The sequence below is a fragment of the Schistocerca americana genome, chromosome 1, assembly GCF_021461395.2.
Source record: "Schistocerca americana isolate TAMUIC-IGC-003095 chromosome 1, iqSchAmer2.1, whole genome shotgun sequence".
Classification (NCBI taxonomy): domain Eukaryota; kingdom Metazoa; phylum Arthropoda; class Insecta; order Orthoptera; family Acrididae; genus Schistocerca; species Schistocerca americana.
In genome coordinates, this window is record NC_060119.1 from 840,542,024 (window position 1) to 840,561,351 (window position 19,328).

A 19,328-nucleotide genomic window follows, 5' to 3' on the forward strand; every position below is an offset into this window, starting at 1 on the left:
CAATAGCTTCAAGACCAAATGACTTTAAGGGCTACTCAATATGATTACAGTCCATACTGTGTGCTTTGAAAAATTCTTGAAAAACAATGTGTACAAAAGGTATGTGTATGCAATTGTAAATTCGTGATCGCAGTGTGGGCAAGTGAAAGCTTCATACAGTCCACAAGAAAACATTAGTAGCAGAAATCACTCATGTGCCTTCTATGGCATTAGAGTTCAAGTTCTTGTTCCTCACTGTACCATGGCTGTAACACTACCTTCATAGAAATGAAGCTATGAATCCAAATATGCATGTGCTCACCCACAGAGAAGATCACACAACATACCCTTTTTATGGTCTTCAGCCACACTGTTAGTAACTTGCTTGTTTCAGACAAGACCTTGTACTATTAATCTGCTTTACATGTAAGTGATGAAGTGGGCATCTGCTAATATAACCTCTACACAAGATGCTTCAGAGCTACTGTACAAGCACTTTTTCCTAGAAGTGATACATCCAATCCTTTTGGCTAAAATCTCTTTTAGGCAAACCAATAAAGCCAGATAGAATGCTAAACCTTAAAAGCTCTGAAAACTACTGGAAAATAAAAAAAATGAGAAAAGGAACTTCAGAATTTCAAATGAGAATATGAGGAAAAATTAGTGTTGTTGAAAAGAGCTATCAAAACTGATCACTTTTTGTCTAAGTTTTTCTGAATTTGCACCGTTGTGATCATATTATCAAAAAACACTTCTTGGAAACTTGCCAAGCCATGCCACACCATACCAATAAACTAAAGTGATTGGGAACTGTGAACACTAGAAAGGGTAACTGGCATTTTCACATCTAGTGTCATTACTGTGGCCTAACAGGAGCCATTTTGGTGACACATTGTCAAAGCATTCTGTGCTGGTATTCAGTTTGACTCATGCCATATTTTGACAAAGAGACATTTGATGTGCTTAGGCTACTCCAAGAATGTCACCAAAAATGCACATGTAAAATAAGAGAAAGGCCACTTTTTTGTAGAGGACTGGTGTGTGGTGCACAGAATCACACAATAGAAAACAATTACCACTCACTTTTGAGGTCTTGCTCTTTTGCTAGTAAGAATATGCACATTCAAGCACATGGCCACAGACACCCAAAGTCTTGCCACTACCACAGGTTTGGGTGCTGTGTGAATATTTCTACTCTTACTAGAAAAAGAGCATGAACTTGAAACCTAGTGTTAACTGCTTTCTATTATGTGTTTTTGCACACCACACACCAGTCTGCTGTAGGTAAATGGTTGTCTTTCCCTTACTTAATATATTGTATAGGGACATTTGCGATACAGTTTATTGTGTCAGTCACTATACAGAGTCATTTATCTGCACCTAGGGATACAGTTGCACAACAGAAAAAAGAATGTGACATCTCAAGAAATTGATTTCTGTGCATTTAATTTGTGCCTAACTAATTTAATATTATTTAAAAAGAAGAACGTAAATGTTTTTGGATATGAGCTCTACATTCAGGTGGTGTTATTTTTGCCATGAATCTTCTAAAATAATTGAAACTGTATGATGATATCAGTTTCATAATTGTTTAGGAATGTGGCCTGCCAGTTTCTAAATCCTTCTGCAGATGGTTGCAGAAAAGATTTCAAAATAGTACACTTTATGTAGAGAAGCTATTCCAGCCTCAGTCAAACTAGCTGTCACACTCTGGTTTCTTGCCAGTGGTGAATATTTCACCAGCCTGTTGTATATATTTAAAATTTCAAAATAAATCATCTCATGTGTAGTCCCAGATATGCATGAAGCCATAATTATTTCATTGAAAGGCTCTGTGAAGCTAAAGATAATACTATTTTTATTGACAGGATATTTTATTTTAATAATGATTCTTTAAAGAATACAACTTTATCAGCTACATTTATGCGTATTACTTAAATATGTCTAACAGTACTTGTACAATTTGGTTATGAGGGGCCTCTGAATTTCCGATGAGGGTTTCATGATGTTGCGACAAAAGAAAGGAAGAGTTAGGAGAGAATAAATGATTGCTATTTGTGCTTTAGGATGTTGATGGCGAAGAATGGTTTGGAGGTGCTGTTACCTCAAGTGGTGTGTTACTTGGAACATTTGAATTCATTATCCTTCTATAATATCTCATTTGTAGTTATAGAAAAACATCATTATTTTCTTGCTGAAGTTATTCGGAACATGCTCTCCGTAAACTGCAAATTCATCTCAATTTTGAAGTGCCTGTACTAATTCTTTCATGTAGTTTTTTTGATCTGTGCTTTTCCTCCTGTTGGGTATTGGTGCAATGAATACTAATGTGACTGTGCAAATGCAAGTGGCTAGTGTCAACTGCCATTTTTATGTTATTGGCCACCCTTTGTTTGATTCATGAGTAAACAAACTGTTTTGCACATTCAGTCATTGGCAAATATTAAAAGAAACAGGTTATACCTTGGGTCAAGCAGCAAAGGTCAGATAAATAACAACAATGAGAGTACAGAAGGTTCTGTTATAACATGTGGTATTAATATGCTGGTGAGGAAATACTAATTTAATCAATATTATGAATATGAAATTTAAAAGAATGCAAAATCCTCCAAGATTGCCAAAATTTCACAAAAGCTCAAAATTTAGCACAAACTTCAATGTGAGATGCTTTTAATAGTTTCTACAATGAAACTCTGCCTCAAAATCTGGCAGAAAATCCAAAGATTCTGGTCGTATGTAAAATACACTAGCGGCATGACATAGTCAATACCTTCACTGCATAATAACAATGATGATGTTATTGGTGACAGTGCCACTAAAGCAGAGTTACTAAACATGGTTTTCCAAAATTCCTTAACAAAAGAAGATGAAGTAAATATTTCAGAATTTGAAATGAGAATAACTGCCAGCATGAGTAACATAGAAGTACATACCCTCAGCATCGTGAAACATCTTAAACCACTTAAGAAAGACAAGGATCCTTGTCCACATTGTATACCAGTCAGGGTCCTTTCAGAGTATGCCGATATAATAGCAGTCATATACAACCACTCACGCATAGAAAGATCCACAAGTTTGCTCAAGTCACCTCAATACCTAAAGGCGGGTCCACACTAAGGACGCCGCGCCGTGCTGCTGCACCTCGCGCACCACTGTAACAGAGAGGAGTGTGCCATCCGCGCCCCGCCACGCCACTCGGAGGCGCGCACTATGTTCCAGTTGGAGCGTGCGCACGGTCTGAAGATGGAGCGAGCCGAAGCCCTGTCTAAACTGAGCACACGCAAACGCACCACTTCCTTTGATGTACCGACAACAGCCGGAAAACTGCGCGGCACGACGCGGTGTAGCGCAGTTCGCTGTCCACACTGAGCGCGCAGAGCCGTTCTGCGCAGCGCGGCGCGACACGGCATGCTCAGTGTGGACCTGCCTTAAGAAAGGAAACAGGAGAAATCCACAGAATTAACAGACTCATATCACTAACATCAATTTGCAGTAGGGTTTTGGAAGATATACTGTGCTCAGACATTATGAATCACCTCAAAGAAAGTGACTTATTGACAAATAGCCAACATGGATTCAGAAAATATTGTTCTTTTAAAACACAGTTAGGTTTTTATTCTCATGAAGTAATGAGTGCTGTCAACAGGACATGTCAAATTGATTCCATATTTTTAGATTTCCAGAAGGTTTTTGACACCATTCCTCACAAGTGACTTCTAATTAAATTGCATGCCAATGGAGTATCATCTCAATTGTGCGACTAGATTCATGATTTCCTGTCAGAAATGTCACAGTTCATAATAACTGATGGAAAGTCATTGAGTAAAACAGAAGTAATACCTGGCATACCTCAAGGAAGTGTTATAGGCCCACTGTTATTCCTGATCTGTTGTTGTTGTTGTTGTGGTCTTCGGTCCAAAGACTGGTTTGATGCACCCCTCCATGCTACTCTATCCTGTGCGAACTGCTTCATCTCTGAGTAACTACAGCATCCTACATCCTTCTGAATCTGCTTACTATAGTCATCTTTTGGTCTCCCTGTACGATTTTTGCCTCCTACACTTCCATCCAGTTATAAGTTGGTGATCCGTTGGTGTCTCAGGATGTGTCCTATCAACCCATCCCTTCTTTTGGTCAAGTAGCACCACAAATTTCTTGTCTTCCCAATACTATTCAGTACCTCCTCATTAGTTATGTGACTACCCATCTAATCTTCACCATTCTTCTGTAGCACCATATTTTGAAAGCTTCTATTCTCGTTTTGTTTAAACTGTTATTGTCCATATTTCACTTCCATACATGGCAACACTCCAGACAAATACTTTCAGAAAAGACTTCCTAACTCTTAAATCTATATTTGATGTTAAAAATTTCTCTTCTTCAGGAATTCTTTTCTTGCCATTTCAGGTCTACATCTTAAATCCTCTCTGCTTTGACCATTATCAGTTGTTTTGCTGCCCAAATAGCAAAACTCGTGTACTGCTTTAAGTGTCTTGTTTCCTAGTCTGATTCCCAAAGCATGACCTGATCTAATTCCATTACCTTTGGTTTGGTTTTACTGTTGATCATTTTATACTCATGTTTCAATACATTGCCCATTCCGCTCAACTGCCCTTCAAAGTCGTTTGCTGCATCTGACAGAACTACAATGTCATCGACAAAGCTCAAAGTTTTTATTTCTTTTCCCTGAACTTTAATTCCTACTCCAAATTTTTCTTTGGTTTCCTTTACTACTTGTTCATGTACAGATAGAATAACACCAGGGATAGGCAGCAACCCTGTTTGACTCCTTTCTCAACCAATGCTTCCCTTTCAGGGCCCTCAACTCTTATTACAGCCGCCTGGTTTTTGCACAAATTGTAAATAGCCTTTCGCTCTATATATTTTACTCCTGCTAGATTCAGAATTTCAGAGTATTCCAGTCAACATTGTCGAAAGCTTTCTCTAAGACTACAAGTGCTATAAATGTAGGCTTACCTTTACTTAATCTATCTTCTAAGTTAAGTCGTAAGGTCGGTATTGCCTTGTGTATTCCTACATTTCTCTGGAATCCAAACTTACCTTTCCTGAAGTCGACTTCTACACTACTGGCCATTAAAATTGCTACACCACAAAGATGACGTGCTACAGATGCGAAATTTAACCGACAGGAAGAAGATGCTGTGATATGCAAATGATTAGCTTTTCAGAGCATTCACACAAGGTTGGTGCTGGTGGCGACACCTACAATGTGCTGACATGAGGAAAGTTTCCAACCGATTTCTCATACACAAACAGCAGTTGACTGGCATTGCCTGATGAAACGTTGTTGTGATGCCTCGTGTAAGGAGGAGAAATGCGTACCATCACGTTTCAGAGTTTTGATAAAGGTCAGATTGTAGCCTATCGCGATTGCGGTTTATTGTATTGCGACATTGCTGCTCGCATTGGTCGAGGTCCAATGACTGCTGGCAGAATATGGAATCGCAGGGTTCAGGAGGGTAATATGGATCGCTGTGCTGGATCCCAACGGCCTCATATCACTAGCAGTCAAGATGACAGGCATGTTATCTGCATGGCTGTAATGGATCGTGCAGCCATGTCTTGATCCCTGAGTCAACAGATGGGGACGTTTGCAAGACAACAACCATCTGCACGAACAGTTCGATGACGTTTGCAGCTGATGGACTATCAGCTCGGAGACCGTGGCTGCGATTACCCTTGACGCTGCATCACAGACAGGAGTGCCTGCGATGGTGTACTCGACGATGAACCTGGGTGCACGAATGGCAAAACATCATTTTTTCGGATGAATCCATGTTCTGTTTACAGCATCATGATGGTCGCATCCGTGTTTGGCGACATCGCGGTGAATGCACATTGGAAGCGGGTATTCGTCATTGCCATACTGGCGTATCACCCGGCCTGATGGTATGGGGTGTCATCGGTTACACGTCTCGGTCGCCTCTTGTTCGCATTGACGGCACTTTGAACAGTGGACGTTACATTTCAGATGTGTTACAACCTGTGGCTCTATCCTGCATTTGGTCCCTGCGAAACCTCACATTTCAGCAGGATAATGCACAACCGCAGTTGCAGGTCCTGTACGGGCCTTTTCTGGATACAGAAAATGTTTGACTGCTGCCCTGGCCAGCACATTCTCCAGATCTCTCACCTATTGAAAATGTCTGGTCAATGGTGGCCAAGCAACTGTCTCGTCACAATACATCAGTCACTACTCTTGATGAACTGTGGTATTGTGTTGAAGCTGCATGGGCAGCTGTACCTGTACACGCTATCCAAGCTCTGTTTGACTCAATGCCCAGGCGTATCAAGGCCGTTGTTGCGGCCAGAGGTGGTTGTTCTGAGTACTTATTTCTCAGGATCTATGCACTCAAATTGCGTGAAAATGTAATCACATCTCAGTTCTGGTATAATATATTTGTCCAGTGAATACCCGTTTATCATCTGCATTTCTTCCTGGTGTAGCAATTTTAATGGCCAGTAGTGTATCAGTTTTTCCATTTTTCTGTACTTTACAGTATTTTGCAACCATGACATATTAAACTGATCGTTCACTAATTTTCACACCTATGAGCACGTGCTAACTTTGGAATTGGGATTATTACATTCTCCTTGAAGTCTGAGGATATTTCACCTGTCTCATACCTTTTGCACACCAGATGGAAGGGTTCTGTCATGGCTGGCTCCCCGAAGGCTATCAGTAGCTCTAACAGAATATCGTCTACTCCCAGGGCCTCGTTTCAACTTAAATCTATCAGAGCTCTGTCAAATTCTTCCTGCAGTATCGTATCTCCCCTCTCATCTTCATCCTCGTGCACTTCCTTTTATACAATATTGCCTTCAAATTTATCTCCCATGTACCGATCCTCCATAGACTCCTTACACCTTTCAGCTTTCTATTCTTTGCTTAGGGCTGGTTTCACATCTGAGATCTTGATATTCATGCAGCTGATCTACAAAAACAATTTAGGAGACAATCTGTGCAGCCCTCTGAGATTGTTTGTAGATGATATTAATCGGAATGAATTGTAAAATGATTTAGATGAGATATCTGTAGGGTGCAGAAAGTGACAATTCATGAAAAGTGTGAAGTAATTGACATAAGCACTAAAAAGAATGTGCTAAATTGCAGTTATTCTACAACTCAAGCAAATCTAAAGACTGTAAATCAACTACATACTTAGGGATTGCAATTATAAATAACTTAAATTGGAAAAGTCATGTAGATAATGTTATGGGGGAAGCAAACTAAAGACCGATTTGTTGGCAAAACACTGAGAAAATGTAACAAATGTACTTTAGAGACCACTACACTACACTTGTCCACCATCTTCTGGAGTATTGCTGTGCAGTGTGGGATCTGCATCAGATGGGACTGACGGAGGACATCTAGAAAGTTCAGAGGAGGACATCTCATTTAGTATTATCGTGAAATAAGGGAGAGAGTGCCATGGATATGATACACAAATTTTGATGGCAGTCATCAAAACAAAGCCGTTTTTTTGCCACTGCAGGACCTTCTTGTGAAATTTCAATCACCAACTTTCTCCTCAGAGTGTGAAAGTATTCTGTTGTTGTCCACCTACATAGGAAGAGGTGATGAGAATAATGAAACAAGAGAAATCAGACCTCACACAAAAAGATTTAAGTGTTCATTTTGCCTGCATGCTGCTTGATAGTGGAACGATAGGGGTTGCTGCACCCTCTGCCATGCATTTAATTGTGAATTGCAGAGTAATCATGTAGATGCAGATGTAGATGTAGATGAGATGAATACATGTAATTTTTAGTCAGAATTAGAAATAAAAATGATACGAAAGGTTCTGTTGTAATGTATAGTACTACTATGTGGATGAGGGAATATTAGTTTACTGTATATATATGCTTTAATTTTTGGTTAGAATTAAAAACAATCCTTACATATGTATTGTGTGTTTATTGTGTATTGGCCAAGGGACCTAGAAATGTTTGTGTGGTAGAGTAATTATGTTGTACGCGTATGTGGAGACAGTGTTTGTGCAGCAATTGCCGACATAGTGTAACTGGGTAGGAATAGGGGGAATCAGCCCGCATTCACTGAGGCAGATGGAAAACAACCTGAAAAACCATCCTCAGGCTGGCCGGCACACCAGACCTCGACACAAATCCGCTGGGCAGATTCGTGTCAGTGACTGGCATGCCTTCCTGCTCGGGAAGCAGTGTGTTAGACTGTGTGGCTAGCCGGGCAGGCTTACATATTTATAAATGAATAATTAATATTTCTCATTGTAGTCCAGCTAAATCAGTGTACCACATTATATAAATTATGAAATAAAATAAAATACTTATTTTTATATCCTGCCTGGAAGGCGGAGTGTGGATCTGCTCCTGTAAACTGAAAGGTAGGCCGAATGTAGGAAGTGAGTAGGAGCATGTGAGGTAAAATCTCAGTACTGCTATTAAAGTAAAAGTGGTTTTACTATATCTCAGCACACTAAAATATGAGAATACATAACTTTGTACTGAGGAGCACGTAGGTGCGAAGCCAGATGTATCAGAGCTAACACAGGAAAAATTAGTAGTGGCTCGCCCACTATGAAAATGAAACAATATTGGTTGGTCATCTACTCGGAATCAAATCGGGAGAATCTGGAGCGGCACTCGTAGAGCTGCACAGTGCCGGCTAGAGGGCGCTGTCATCAGTGTCAGTGTCATAGTGCCAACCTAAGAACTTGTGCCTACTCTGTGGCATTGTAGCTATCGATACCATACTTACTTCATTGAGAGTCTGTCCATCTGCATCGCTTTCATTACAGGTTGTATGCTGACTTCCTGTGAATTACATGTCTTGTAGTAAAAGCTGTAATGGGTGGAAACCAAACCAATTAGACTTTTTGGAGATGAATCACTTTCTTTGACAAACATAATTTCATATTAACTCTCCTGAACTGTGATTTTATAGGGCAGGCCTGTGCAGAGATATAGCAAGATTATCTATGCCGGTCACAGCACATTTTTCTGTGACTGGAGGCACTGATTCACAGTAGTGGCCTGGTAAAACCAATCCACACTCATAATAAACAAGTGAAGACATGTTAGAGATGGAACTAGACATGTAAATAAATAAATAAGCAATGAAAGTGCCAATATGCCTGCTGCAATAAATCTTGACCCACATCTCTCTAGAGGAAGAACACCATGGGATTCGAGGGCAAGCAGAAGTACTATCTGAAGACTTCTGCATGATAGTTCTTTATGTCTGTATCACTTCTGTGTATATAAAACATTAAGTGTACATGATTTTCAGACAAGAAACATCTTTGTCACCTAGTTCAAATATCAAAACACAAACTGCCATGTTGTGGACTCATAAAACTACTTTAAAATCTAAAGGTGAGGTAAATATGAACAATGGTGACTATTGGTCAGAAGAAAACCCTCATTGGTTATGTCAGTAAAAAAACCAGCTAGTATGGAGCATAAATACCTTATTTTCTTGATGAACAATTGAGTGATTAGTGGTATTCTGAATTTCTTCAACATGAACGGACAGGGTTGTTAGATGTTCCATTAGCATCATGGCTGGTAATGTGGTTGCAGCAAAATGGGTGTCTAGAATGTTTTCTCTTGTTAGCTAAGCATACTTTTATTAAAGCATGAAAGACATTGTCTAGCAACAGTGTCCCACAAGGCATAGGAAAGGTAAAATTAAAAAAGCATGTCAGTTGTTTGACGATGCAGACATACTTTGGGATATTCAAATGCGCAAAGAGAGGTGTGACAATGCTTGAAACAAGGTGAAAAGCATTTTAAACAAATTTTTCCTTAAACTTAAAACTGCAATGTTGTATAATAATCTGTTATAATTGTTACAGTAGCAAATAAAATTTACTGTTGCCAGTAAACATGTACCACGTCAGTGCTCTTGGAAGAGAGGTGTGACAGTGATGTGGCTCTGTTGTTCCCGTGCAATGATTTGCAAAGATGGAAAAAATTGAGATCCGAGTAGTGATTAAGTACTTGAAAGGTATGAAAGCAAAGGACATTCATGCCGATTTCTAGAATACACTGGGGGACTCTGCTCCTTCTTGTTCAACTGTTGCCAAGTGGACAAATGCATTTAAATTTGGTTGGGAGAGCTTAGATGATGATCCATGCAGTGGTCGGCCAAGATGTCTCACTAGTCGAGAAATCGTAGCAAAAGTACACAAAATGGTCATGGACGATTGCGGATTGAAAGTGCATGAAATTGCTTGTGCTTTCCAGATGTCATCTGAAAGGGTATATCACATTTTAACTGAAGAATTAGAAAGGAAAAAATTATCTGGAAGATGGGTGCCGCCACTCTTGATGCTGGATCAAAAACGCTTGAGGATGGACATATCAGAACAATGTTTGGCTCGTTTTAGGAGAAACGAACAAGATTTTTTGCGCCAGTTTGTGACCACTCATAAAACTTGGGTGCACTACTATGTCCCAGAGACAAACAACAGTCAAAGCATTGGAAACATGCTGATTCTCTGCCACCAAAGAAACCAAAGACAATTCCTTCATCAGGAAAGGTCATGGCATCAGTGCTCTGGTATGTGAATTGGATTCTGTTTGTAGATTATCTCCCCACTGGGCTGACAATTACCGGAGAATACTATGCTAACATTCTGGACAAATTGCAACAAAAGATATGCAAAAAAAAAAAGGCCAGGTTTAGCAAGGAAGAAAGTTATCTTCCATCAAGACAATGTTCACCCACACACATGTGCCTTTACCATGGCAAAATTACACTAACTAAGGTATGAATTGTTGCCACACCCACCGTGTTCACCTGATATGGCTCTGTCAGACTTCTATCTCTTCCCAAAACTGAAAATTTTTCTTGGTGGACGAATATTCACTTCAAATGAAGAATTGATAGCTGGAGTTGACAAGCTATTTTGCAGGCCTGAAGGAAACTCATTTTCAAGATGAGATCAAGGCATTGGAGCATCGTTGGACCAAGTGCATTAATCTACAAGGATACTACATTGAAAAATAAAATAAATTTCAGTTACGTAAGTACTTTTTTTATATTCCATTCTAAGAACTTTTCAAACCACCCTTGTATATGCAAGTGCGTGACATCTGCTCTTCAATAAGTGTTCTTGTTGTGCCCTCAGTTCCAAGCCTGTTTAGTGCACCTCTCTGTGCTAGCCTATCCTGTGACAGTCTGTTCTTTTCATGACTACAGTAACCTACATCCAGTTGAACTTGTTTACTGTATTCAAGTCTTCGTCTCAATTTACAATTCCCCCTCGCTCCTCCCTCCCCCTACACCTCCATTACCAAACTGATGATTTCGAGATGCCATAGGATTTGTTCTAACAACCAATAATTTTAATCTTTCTGATTAATTTGGATTGTCTCTTTTTGTCACTGTCAGGAATGTTTTGTTATTGCCCTCTGTCTTATTGCTGTACCAATTGTTGTATGCATCTTGTTGAGATTGGGTTGCATGGTCTCATTCCTCATTCCATGAAGAGTGCTTTTTTCCTTTTCTGTAGCGGGATTAGTGTTCATGCTGTTTTGATCAATCTGCTTTTGAATTGTTGGCAATTGTTTCACAGCTTTTTCTTTGATTCTTCCAAGAGAATAGTTGGATCCTGCTAATGCCAAATTTGAGGATTTGTGCCTTCTTTTACTTAGTGAGCTTCTGAGGTTTTATATAAGGGACAATGGAGAAAAAGTAGGTAAACTGTTTATTATTTCAGAAGTAATCACCATAACTGTAGAAAGATTTCATCAGCTTCTAAACCAAATTCCACTCCAAGAATTTGGCTGTTTCTGCCCTGATTTTCTTAGATTTCTAACTTAATTTCTGCAAACTGGATCTTCTTATTCTGAATTCATTTTTTAACTTGTTTCTTGCCCATAAAAGTTTGTTATTTGTTTCCACTTTCTGGCAGTAAAGTTCAGTTCACTTTGTTTCGAGTATTTGAGTGTACAAATTGTCTTTTAACTGTTTATGTGATTCACTTATACTTTTATTCATTTCTTTAGTTTAACTGCCCGGTTGATCTTTGAATTCTCTGAGCTATTCACATAAGTTGTTATTTGTTTCTTTTAATTTACTATTCATCTTTGTATGGTTCACTTATGTTTTTGTTATACATTTCTTTTAATTTACTGTACTATCTTCTACCAATCTATTTCCCTTTTTTAAACTCTGTAACTCACCTACCCAAGTAAGCGATGCAACAGTCCACGTTCCGACCTATAGAATGCCAGTTTTGTCTTTCCTGATGATGAAATCCTGTGGACTGGTCCCGACCCAGACTATTTTATCTCCTGAATATTTTAATGAAGAGGATTCCATCATCATTAAGCCATGCAGTAGAGCTGCTACTCTCAGGCAAAATGACAGCAGTAGTTTCCTCTTGCTTTGGCACTTGCCACACCAACATAGCAAGGCCATGTTTATGTATGTTAAAAGATCAGATCAATCAATTAACTGGAGTTTTGCCCTGCCCATACTGAAAAAGCTGCTGCTCATCCTCAGGACTCGCAGGTGTGTATGGCTTCTGGCCTCTGTTGCAGTTTGTTACAGTATGGCTGTCTGTATCATTGACTCATGCAAGTCACCCTACATTGCCAAGACCTACATTGCGGTGGGGCGGGTTGCTCTCTCACTACCCTTTTAACAATCAGTCCACCTACCTGGATAGGTTTCAGGTTGTCTGCTCTTCACTCTGCATTGACGAAAAGTTAGCTAAATACCCACCACGCAAAGGCCACATAACTCCAGTCCATGGGCAGCATTTAAAAGTTAGTTTAAGTATCGGGTGTTCAGGCTTCTTGCATGACTCATTTGAAAAATGTCTAAAATTTCCTGTAAGCTTGTTTATTGTCTTTGAAACTCAGGAAATAGCTATCAAGTCCTTATTTAATATCCTGACAGTAATTATGCAATGTTACTGACTGTGCCTGTAACAAGTTCACACCAAAAAGCAGCCAGAAGATATTTCGTCCGACCCAGTATTTTAAATGTTCTAAACAGTCATTGACCCATGACTACTTGCAAGTTAACACTGTCAGTTGTTCAATAGTCTTCTTGTACAGAAGTGCTCGCCGTAACGTCTCGTAATTTGCACAAAACACGCTACGCGTAGTTTATGTACGGCTTGAAATATTCACATGCGAAATGTCCTAAAATAAGTCACTCACAAAGCTCAAACTTTCTCAAAATATACAACACTGTAGTCACTTCATCAACTACATGAGAACAGATCATATGTGTGGATTTATTCATTTTGGTACAAATTTGATCAGGCGATTTAACACAGGTGTTTAACAGAAGACAGTTCCTGAACAACTATCTCAACTCATAGATCTGAAGCACAAAGCCCTATTCAAATGTGCAGGAAGCACTGAATTCCTATTGGCTAGTATGTTAAGCAGCCGGTCAGATCATCTGGAGAGCTTCTATACTCACGGTATTTCTAATGTCAGCCAATCAGATTTACACAAGTAATGTGGACTAAAAATTTCATAATTCTGAAACTAAATAAAATTTAATGCAAACAAAATATAATACCTTTCCACAAAATAAATTACTAATAAATTTAATAAACGCCCCTTCTGGCTGCCTTTTGCTAATTCAAGCTCACTCGGACATACGTCACAAACTCCCCTATTACACAGCTTTCTCATGCTTACATTTACATAGTTTTAATAAAATATCACATTCCCACTTTACGTATATCCTCCATTCACTCTCTCAGTCTCTCCAAAACACTTACACAAACAAAACTCAATGAAATAATAATTTTCCAATGTACTGTTAATTACACTAGAAATCTGTGGCAATGAAACTAAAGAAAATTCCAGCAATTGGATTATATGATCCTGTCCTCGTGGCTGGAGTTTCAGTTGATACAGTAGATGAATACATTACAGTCCCTAACTTGGATTCACAATGTCAGCACAGTTATTATGTGTTTTAGGTAAAAATTCATATCTCCGAAAGTACTGAAATTATTGATATGAAATTTTAGCAGTATGGTTCTGTTATCCAAAGAATTTGGTACACTAAGTATGAAAAATATCAATTAATATTTAATTGTACTTCTTCAGATTCATAGAGAGTATGTGTAACATATTGCATGCAGCATTTGTCAAGTACACTGCTTGCCCGGCCCAGTAGCCAGTGTCAGCTGTGCAAACATGAGAAAATGATCTCTCTCCTCCTGGCTCCACAGCAACCTATGTTCTCAATGCAAAGTGACAACTTGTAATAATTTTCTACATTACAACACTTTATAGGTATCATCAGGAGTATGGTTATGAAATGAATACCTCTCCACATGATGCATCTTTTGTCATGTGGCATATACCAGTTGTTGCTGAAATGAGTGCTTGTTGTACCAAGTGTGTGTGTGTGTGTGTGTGTGTGTGTGTGTGTGTGTGTGTGTGTGTGTGTACCTGAATGAGTTTCTGGAGGGGGCATGGGGTTATTTGAAAGGATATTAAGTGTCAGACTGCAAGTGTATTTAATGGTTAGTTAAATGTGGACAGTCTTTCTTATGAAGCCATCAGAGGACTGGAGTTTGGTTTCTAAGATATTGGTACCTTGAATAAAGGGGGCTGAGTGAACCAGAGCTCCTTTCCAGTGCATTCCACTTTGTGCTCCACTGCAAAATGTTCCCTCTTACAGTCTTCAGACGTGTGGACACATCTGTAGTAATAAGCAATTCCTCACCTGATTTCCTAATGTCCTTGCAAAGACCTACAGAGATAGACACCTAAAAAGATGTGCCACATGCTCATTGTGAAGTATACAAACAACTGCCTTGCACATTTTTTTTGCTCACTGCAGTCTTGGTAGGCTTGCAGTGTGGGGAAAGGTCACGAGGACTGATGAGTCATGAAGCATGTTGATGCCAGCTAATAACACTCTACAAGCACATCACACACTATTTGAGGCAATGCAGTTCACTTGCTGACAGACACTCAGTAGAAGTATGGTAAAGATATTCCTATGTGGAGCATATTTATTTGTTGTAGCCTATTCAGGAAGATAAAGCAATATTCGACTGCTCCCAGTTATTACCAGACTCATTTGAGGGGCGTTCCATGTGTGTGAGTGCTTATGTGGCCCCTCCATGTCACCTGACCTTAATTCCATTAAGTTCATCTGTGCAACAGCCCTCACTGAGTATTGCACACTGAGTGATAGGGATCAGGGTGGCTCCCAATGTTGGCGGTTTCCTGTGAAGCCCATGCTGTGATTCAACACTGCCATCATCAGAGTGAATTGGGGTACTGCACACTACCGAGTGGGTGTTTGTAAATCAAGTGCCGAGGAGTGCTTGCTGTGTACAAAAAGAGGACAGTCAGTCAGTCACCTGTAGATGAACAATGTATAATGTATAGGCAGGTACAAAGATCAGATAGCATCACATCTCTATGTTTGTGGCATCCACTGGCTCTTGATGAGTAATTGTCAGGGTAGACGGATTTTAGAGGGAGGACAGGTATAGCAATAGGGAGAGAGTATAGTGGGGCAGCTGAGCAGGGGACGAAAAGACAGTGGGAAGCAAGAGTTAAATCTTAGAAGGTGTAGAAAGGGGGTGGCAGGTAACACTCAACAGTAATGACAAAATGTGGATTATTACATTATTTAACAGGAGCTGTTATATAATTAGCCACCTTTAGTAGAAGACTTTTTTTGTTCTACACTATGAATTTCGCTCCTTTCTTTGGCATAAACTGGTGCTAAAGTCATCCTCTTTCTTCTGTTTCACTGATGAAGTCTTCCATTTGTAAGGTATGCGACCTCACAGACTTGGCATGTAGTAATTCCATTGAAATGTCATGATCATTAAAAACTTTATTTCTGATGCCTTTTGAGTCATCATCATCAGATAACGGTGGGCGTACAACTTTGCTTCCGCTGTTTGCCGATAGGTGGCGACAACGATAAGTATCGGTTGAAAGAAACAGATCGCAGATGTCAGGCAGCTAGTTTGGGCCTCGGTCAACATAACCTCATTCAAACACTAGCCGATTTGTGTCTGCATAATAAAGTTGTTCTTGATTGAAAATGTCAGTTTACGAGCCTGATTCTCGTCCTTTGCGGGAGGTGTTAATGTTGTCTTTCAATATAAAGAAAACAGTGGCTGAGTCTCATCGAATGCTCTCAAGTACGTATGGTAAGGACACTATTAGTGCAAGAATATGTCATGAGTGGTTTCAACACTTCAAGAATGGTGATTTTAATGTCGTAGACCGGCATAGTGGTGGAAGAGAGAATATTTTTGAAGATGCAGAATTGGAGACATTGTTGAGTGAAGAATCGCAAGAATTGGCATGATTAGTGGGAGTGACACACCAAGCCATTTCAAAATGTCTCAAGGCTATCGGCATGATTCAGAAACAAGGAACTTGTGTCCCATGTGAGCTGAAACCAAGAGACATTGAACGGTGTTTGTGAACAGTTGCTTCAGAGGCAAAAACGGAAGGAATTTCTGCATTGCATTGTGACCGGGCACGAAAAATGGGATCATTTCGATAACCCTAAATGCAAACAATTATGGGGATATCCTGGCCATGCTTCCACATTGACGGCCAAACTGAATATTTGCGGCTCCGAGATCATGCTCTGCATTTGGTGGGACCAGCTTCGCGTCGTGTACTATGAGGTGTTAAAACCAAGTGAAACCATCACAGGTGCTTGTTATCAAATGCAATTAATGCATTTGAGTGGAGCATGAAAAGACAAATGGCTGCAATACAGCGAGAGGCACAATAAAGTGATTTTGCAGCTCGACAATGCTCGCCCCCACGTTGCAAAAGAGGCCAAAACATACTTGGAAACGTTGAAATGGGAAGTCCTACCCCACTCGCCGTATTCTCCAGACATTGCTCCCTCTAACTATCACCTGTTTAGATCAATGGTGCATGGCCTGGCTGACCAACACTTCCAATCTCATGAATAAGTCACAAATTGGATTGATTTGTGGATCGTTTCAAAAGATGAACAGTTTTTTCAATGCAGGATTCGTAAACTGCCCGAAAGATGGGAGAAAGTAGTGGCCAGCAATGGAAAACACTTTGAATGATACATGTGTAACCAATTTGTTTCATTAAAGCCTCAAATGTTGGGGAAAAAACGGCGGGAGCAAAGTTGTACACCTTGTGCATAGTAGGTACAAGTACTTACAATATGCATATGAAACCTCATATACGTGAACAATATAAGAAAAATATACAGTCTCATATGCAATTGCCATTAGGTGATATTTACAAAAGATGTTATTTGGAGACTTCACATGCCAGACTGACGATAGCAAACTCAAAGCCCATATTGTATTAACATGATGTCAGATGGTGTTGATGTTAAAGAGTGAGACAAACCAAGACATAGCTTTTGCAATAGACAAACTAATGTAAATATTCCTGCCACATTACATCTTTTTTTTTTTAAATTCCAAAAATGTCATTACTACAAATTTGGGGTATTAGTCGATTTCCTGTATCTTGAATTACACAAGCACCATTGCTTTTTAGAAATGTTTCAAACTGTGGAATTTTGTTTTGAGTGCTTTGTCATTTTTTCACTAGAGTGTTAAGTTGCATCCATGAGGGGCACTTCCATGAGTCTTGCTCTAACACTTTGGGGTCCCCTACAGCTATCTGGACTGGATACAAAGTCCAGAGAGAGAGAGAGAGAGAGAGAGAGAGAGAGAGCTATGAGCTCTTGTTCACTCAATAGAGATGTGTTTCACAGTAACAGAGATGTACAAGAGCTCATAGCTACTCAAGTACGCATTGTAAAGCCCATGTGTACAGGCCTTTTTTTCTTGTTTTGGTCTGTACTACGACTCTGAAAGTTGTGTACCCTACAATCTTAGCAACACCAGTACCGATACATGTATTACACTATCAGAGGTATCAGAATGATTTTTGCTTATAGCTTTCGAGTGGTTCATTTCCAGACCAGGATCCCTTAACTAAAATTGATACATTTACCCTCCTCCATCAACCACGAAAGTTTGTAACATCATTTCAGAATTACCCTGTGTATATACGTTCATACACAGATGCCAGTGCCTGTAATTTTGATGCTTTATAGTGATGTTGGATAACATTTTCGGACACGGGTTCCTATCGTGACTTTGTTCCTCAAGACACCTTCTACTTCCCCTCAAAGTTTGTCAGTGTAATTTTGAAACAGCATGTAGAGGGATTTTCAGCTAGTTCTGTAGAATTAACTTGTACATGTATTTCAGAAGTATTTTCAGAAGAAACGTTTTCAGTTAGTCTCTAATGGATTTTTACAGAAGACAACAGTGATCACTGTTTTAATATACTTATTTGCAGGTTGCAAATGCTATGGTGGCTAACTGGGCTGGTCCTCCAGCAATGTTGGCAATATTCCGTAAACTATTTGGATCGTTTTCATGTCCACACATCATCCGGCAAAATAATTTTGCAAATCTACAGCACTACTTTCTACAAAAGGTACTGCAATTATTTGTATATATATATACGACTCACACTGTAGAGAAACTAACTATAGTCAGTGTGTTTTTGAATGTGTTGAGATTATATAAGCTTGTAATGTTGTTGAAGATCAGTGGTGGACATGCTCCAATCATCAAATGAATCTATTAAGTTTTGAAGGTTTTCCTTGCATTGAAAATAATTTAGCATAATTCAATATGAGCTGCTTCAGATATTTATTTCGCTTTGAATATAGTGACAAGGAACTGACATTCCAATGCTTTAGAATTTATGATACATTAATTCAATTAGTATGTTCATATTTTAATGTGTTAAAGTCCTATGGGTTATTTTTATTAACATGTATTCATTTTAATACTGTAGAATACTTTACGGGCATATGAACATTCTATTTACCTGCTGCCTTCAGAAAAACTGACCTGTTAAAAAGAGTTTTAACTCTGTGTGTGTCTTATACTCATATCAGCTTCTTTCAGACAATACCAGTGGCAATGGCTGGACTACGAAATGCTCATGGCATTTGCCCACCTGATGTCATTCGTTTTCTCTTGGATCTATTTAAGTACAATGATAACAGCAAAAACCGTTACTCAGACAATTATTACAGAGCTGCACTGGTAGAAGCTTTAGGAGCTACAGTCACACCTGTTATATCAGTTGTTCAACAAGGGTAAAGTTACTTATTTTAGTTTTCATAAGTTAAATTTCTTCATTTTTCTTATTTTTGTTGTGTGTCATGTTTATTTTGTAATATTTATTACTGTGACTGACTGATTCATTCATTCATTTATAGTATTCTCTAGATCACATCATCAAGGGAGAGCTTTCATTCAAGTTTTGCAAAGCAGTTGTTAGAAATTGCACTAACA

The 19,328-nt window shown here is 39.2% G+C and overlaps 1 protein-coding gene across 1 annotated transcript in view; it reads left to right on the forward strand.

Annotated features, from left to right (window-relative positions):
* LOC124613240 (transcription initiation factor TFIID subunit 2) overlaps positions 1-19,328 on the forward strand; it is a 116,167-nt gene that overhangs the window by 39,178 nt on the left and 57,661 nt on the right. The window contains exons 12-13 of the mRNA XM_047141921.1: positions 18,316-18,456; positions 18,936-19,129. Coding sequence (XP_046997877.1) covers positions 18,316-18,456; positions 18,936-19,129 — 335 coding nt within the window. The remainder of the gene's footprint in view (positions 1-18,315; positions 18,457-18,935; positions 19,130-19,328) is intronic.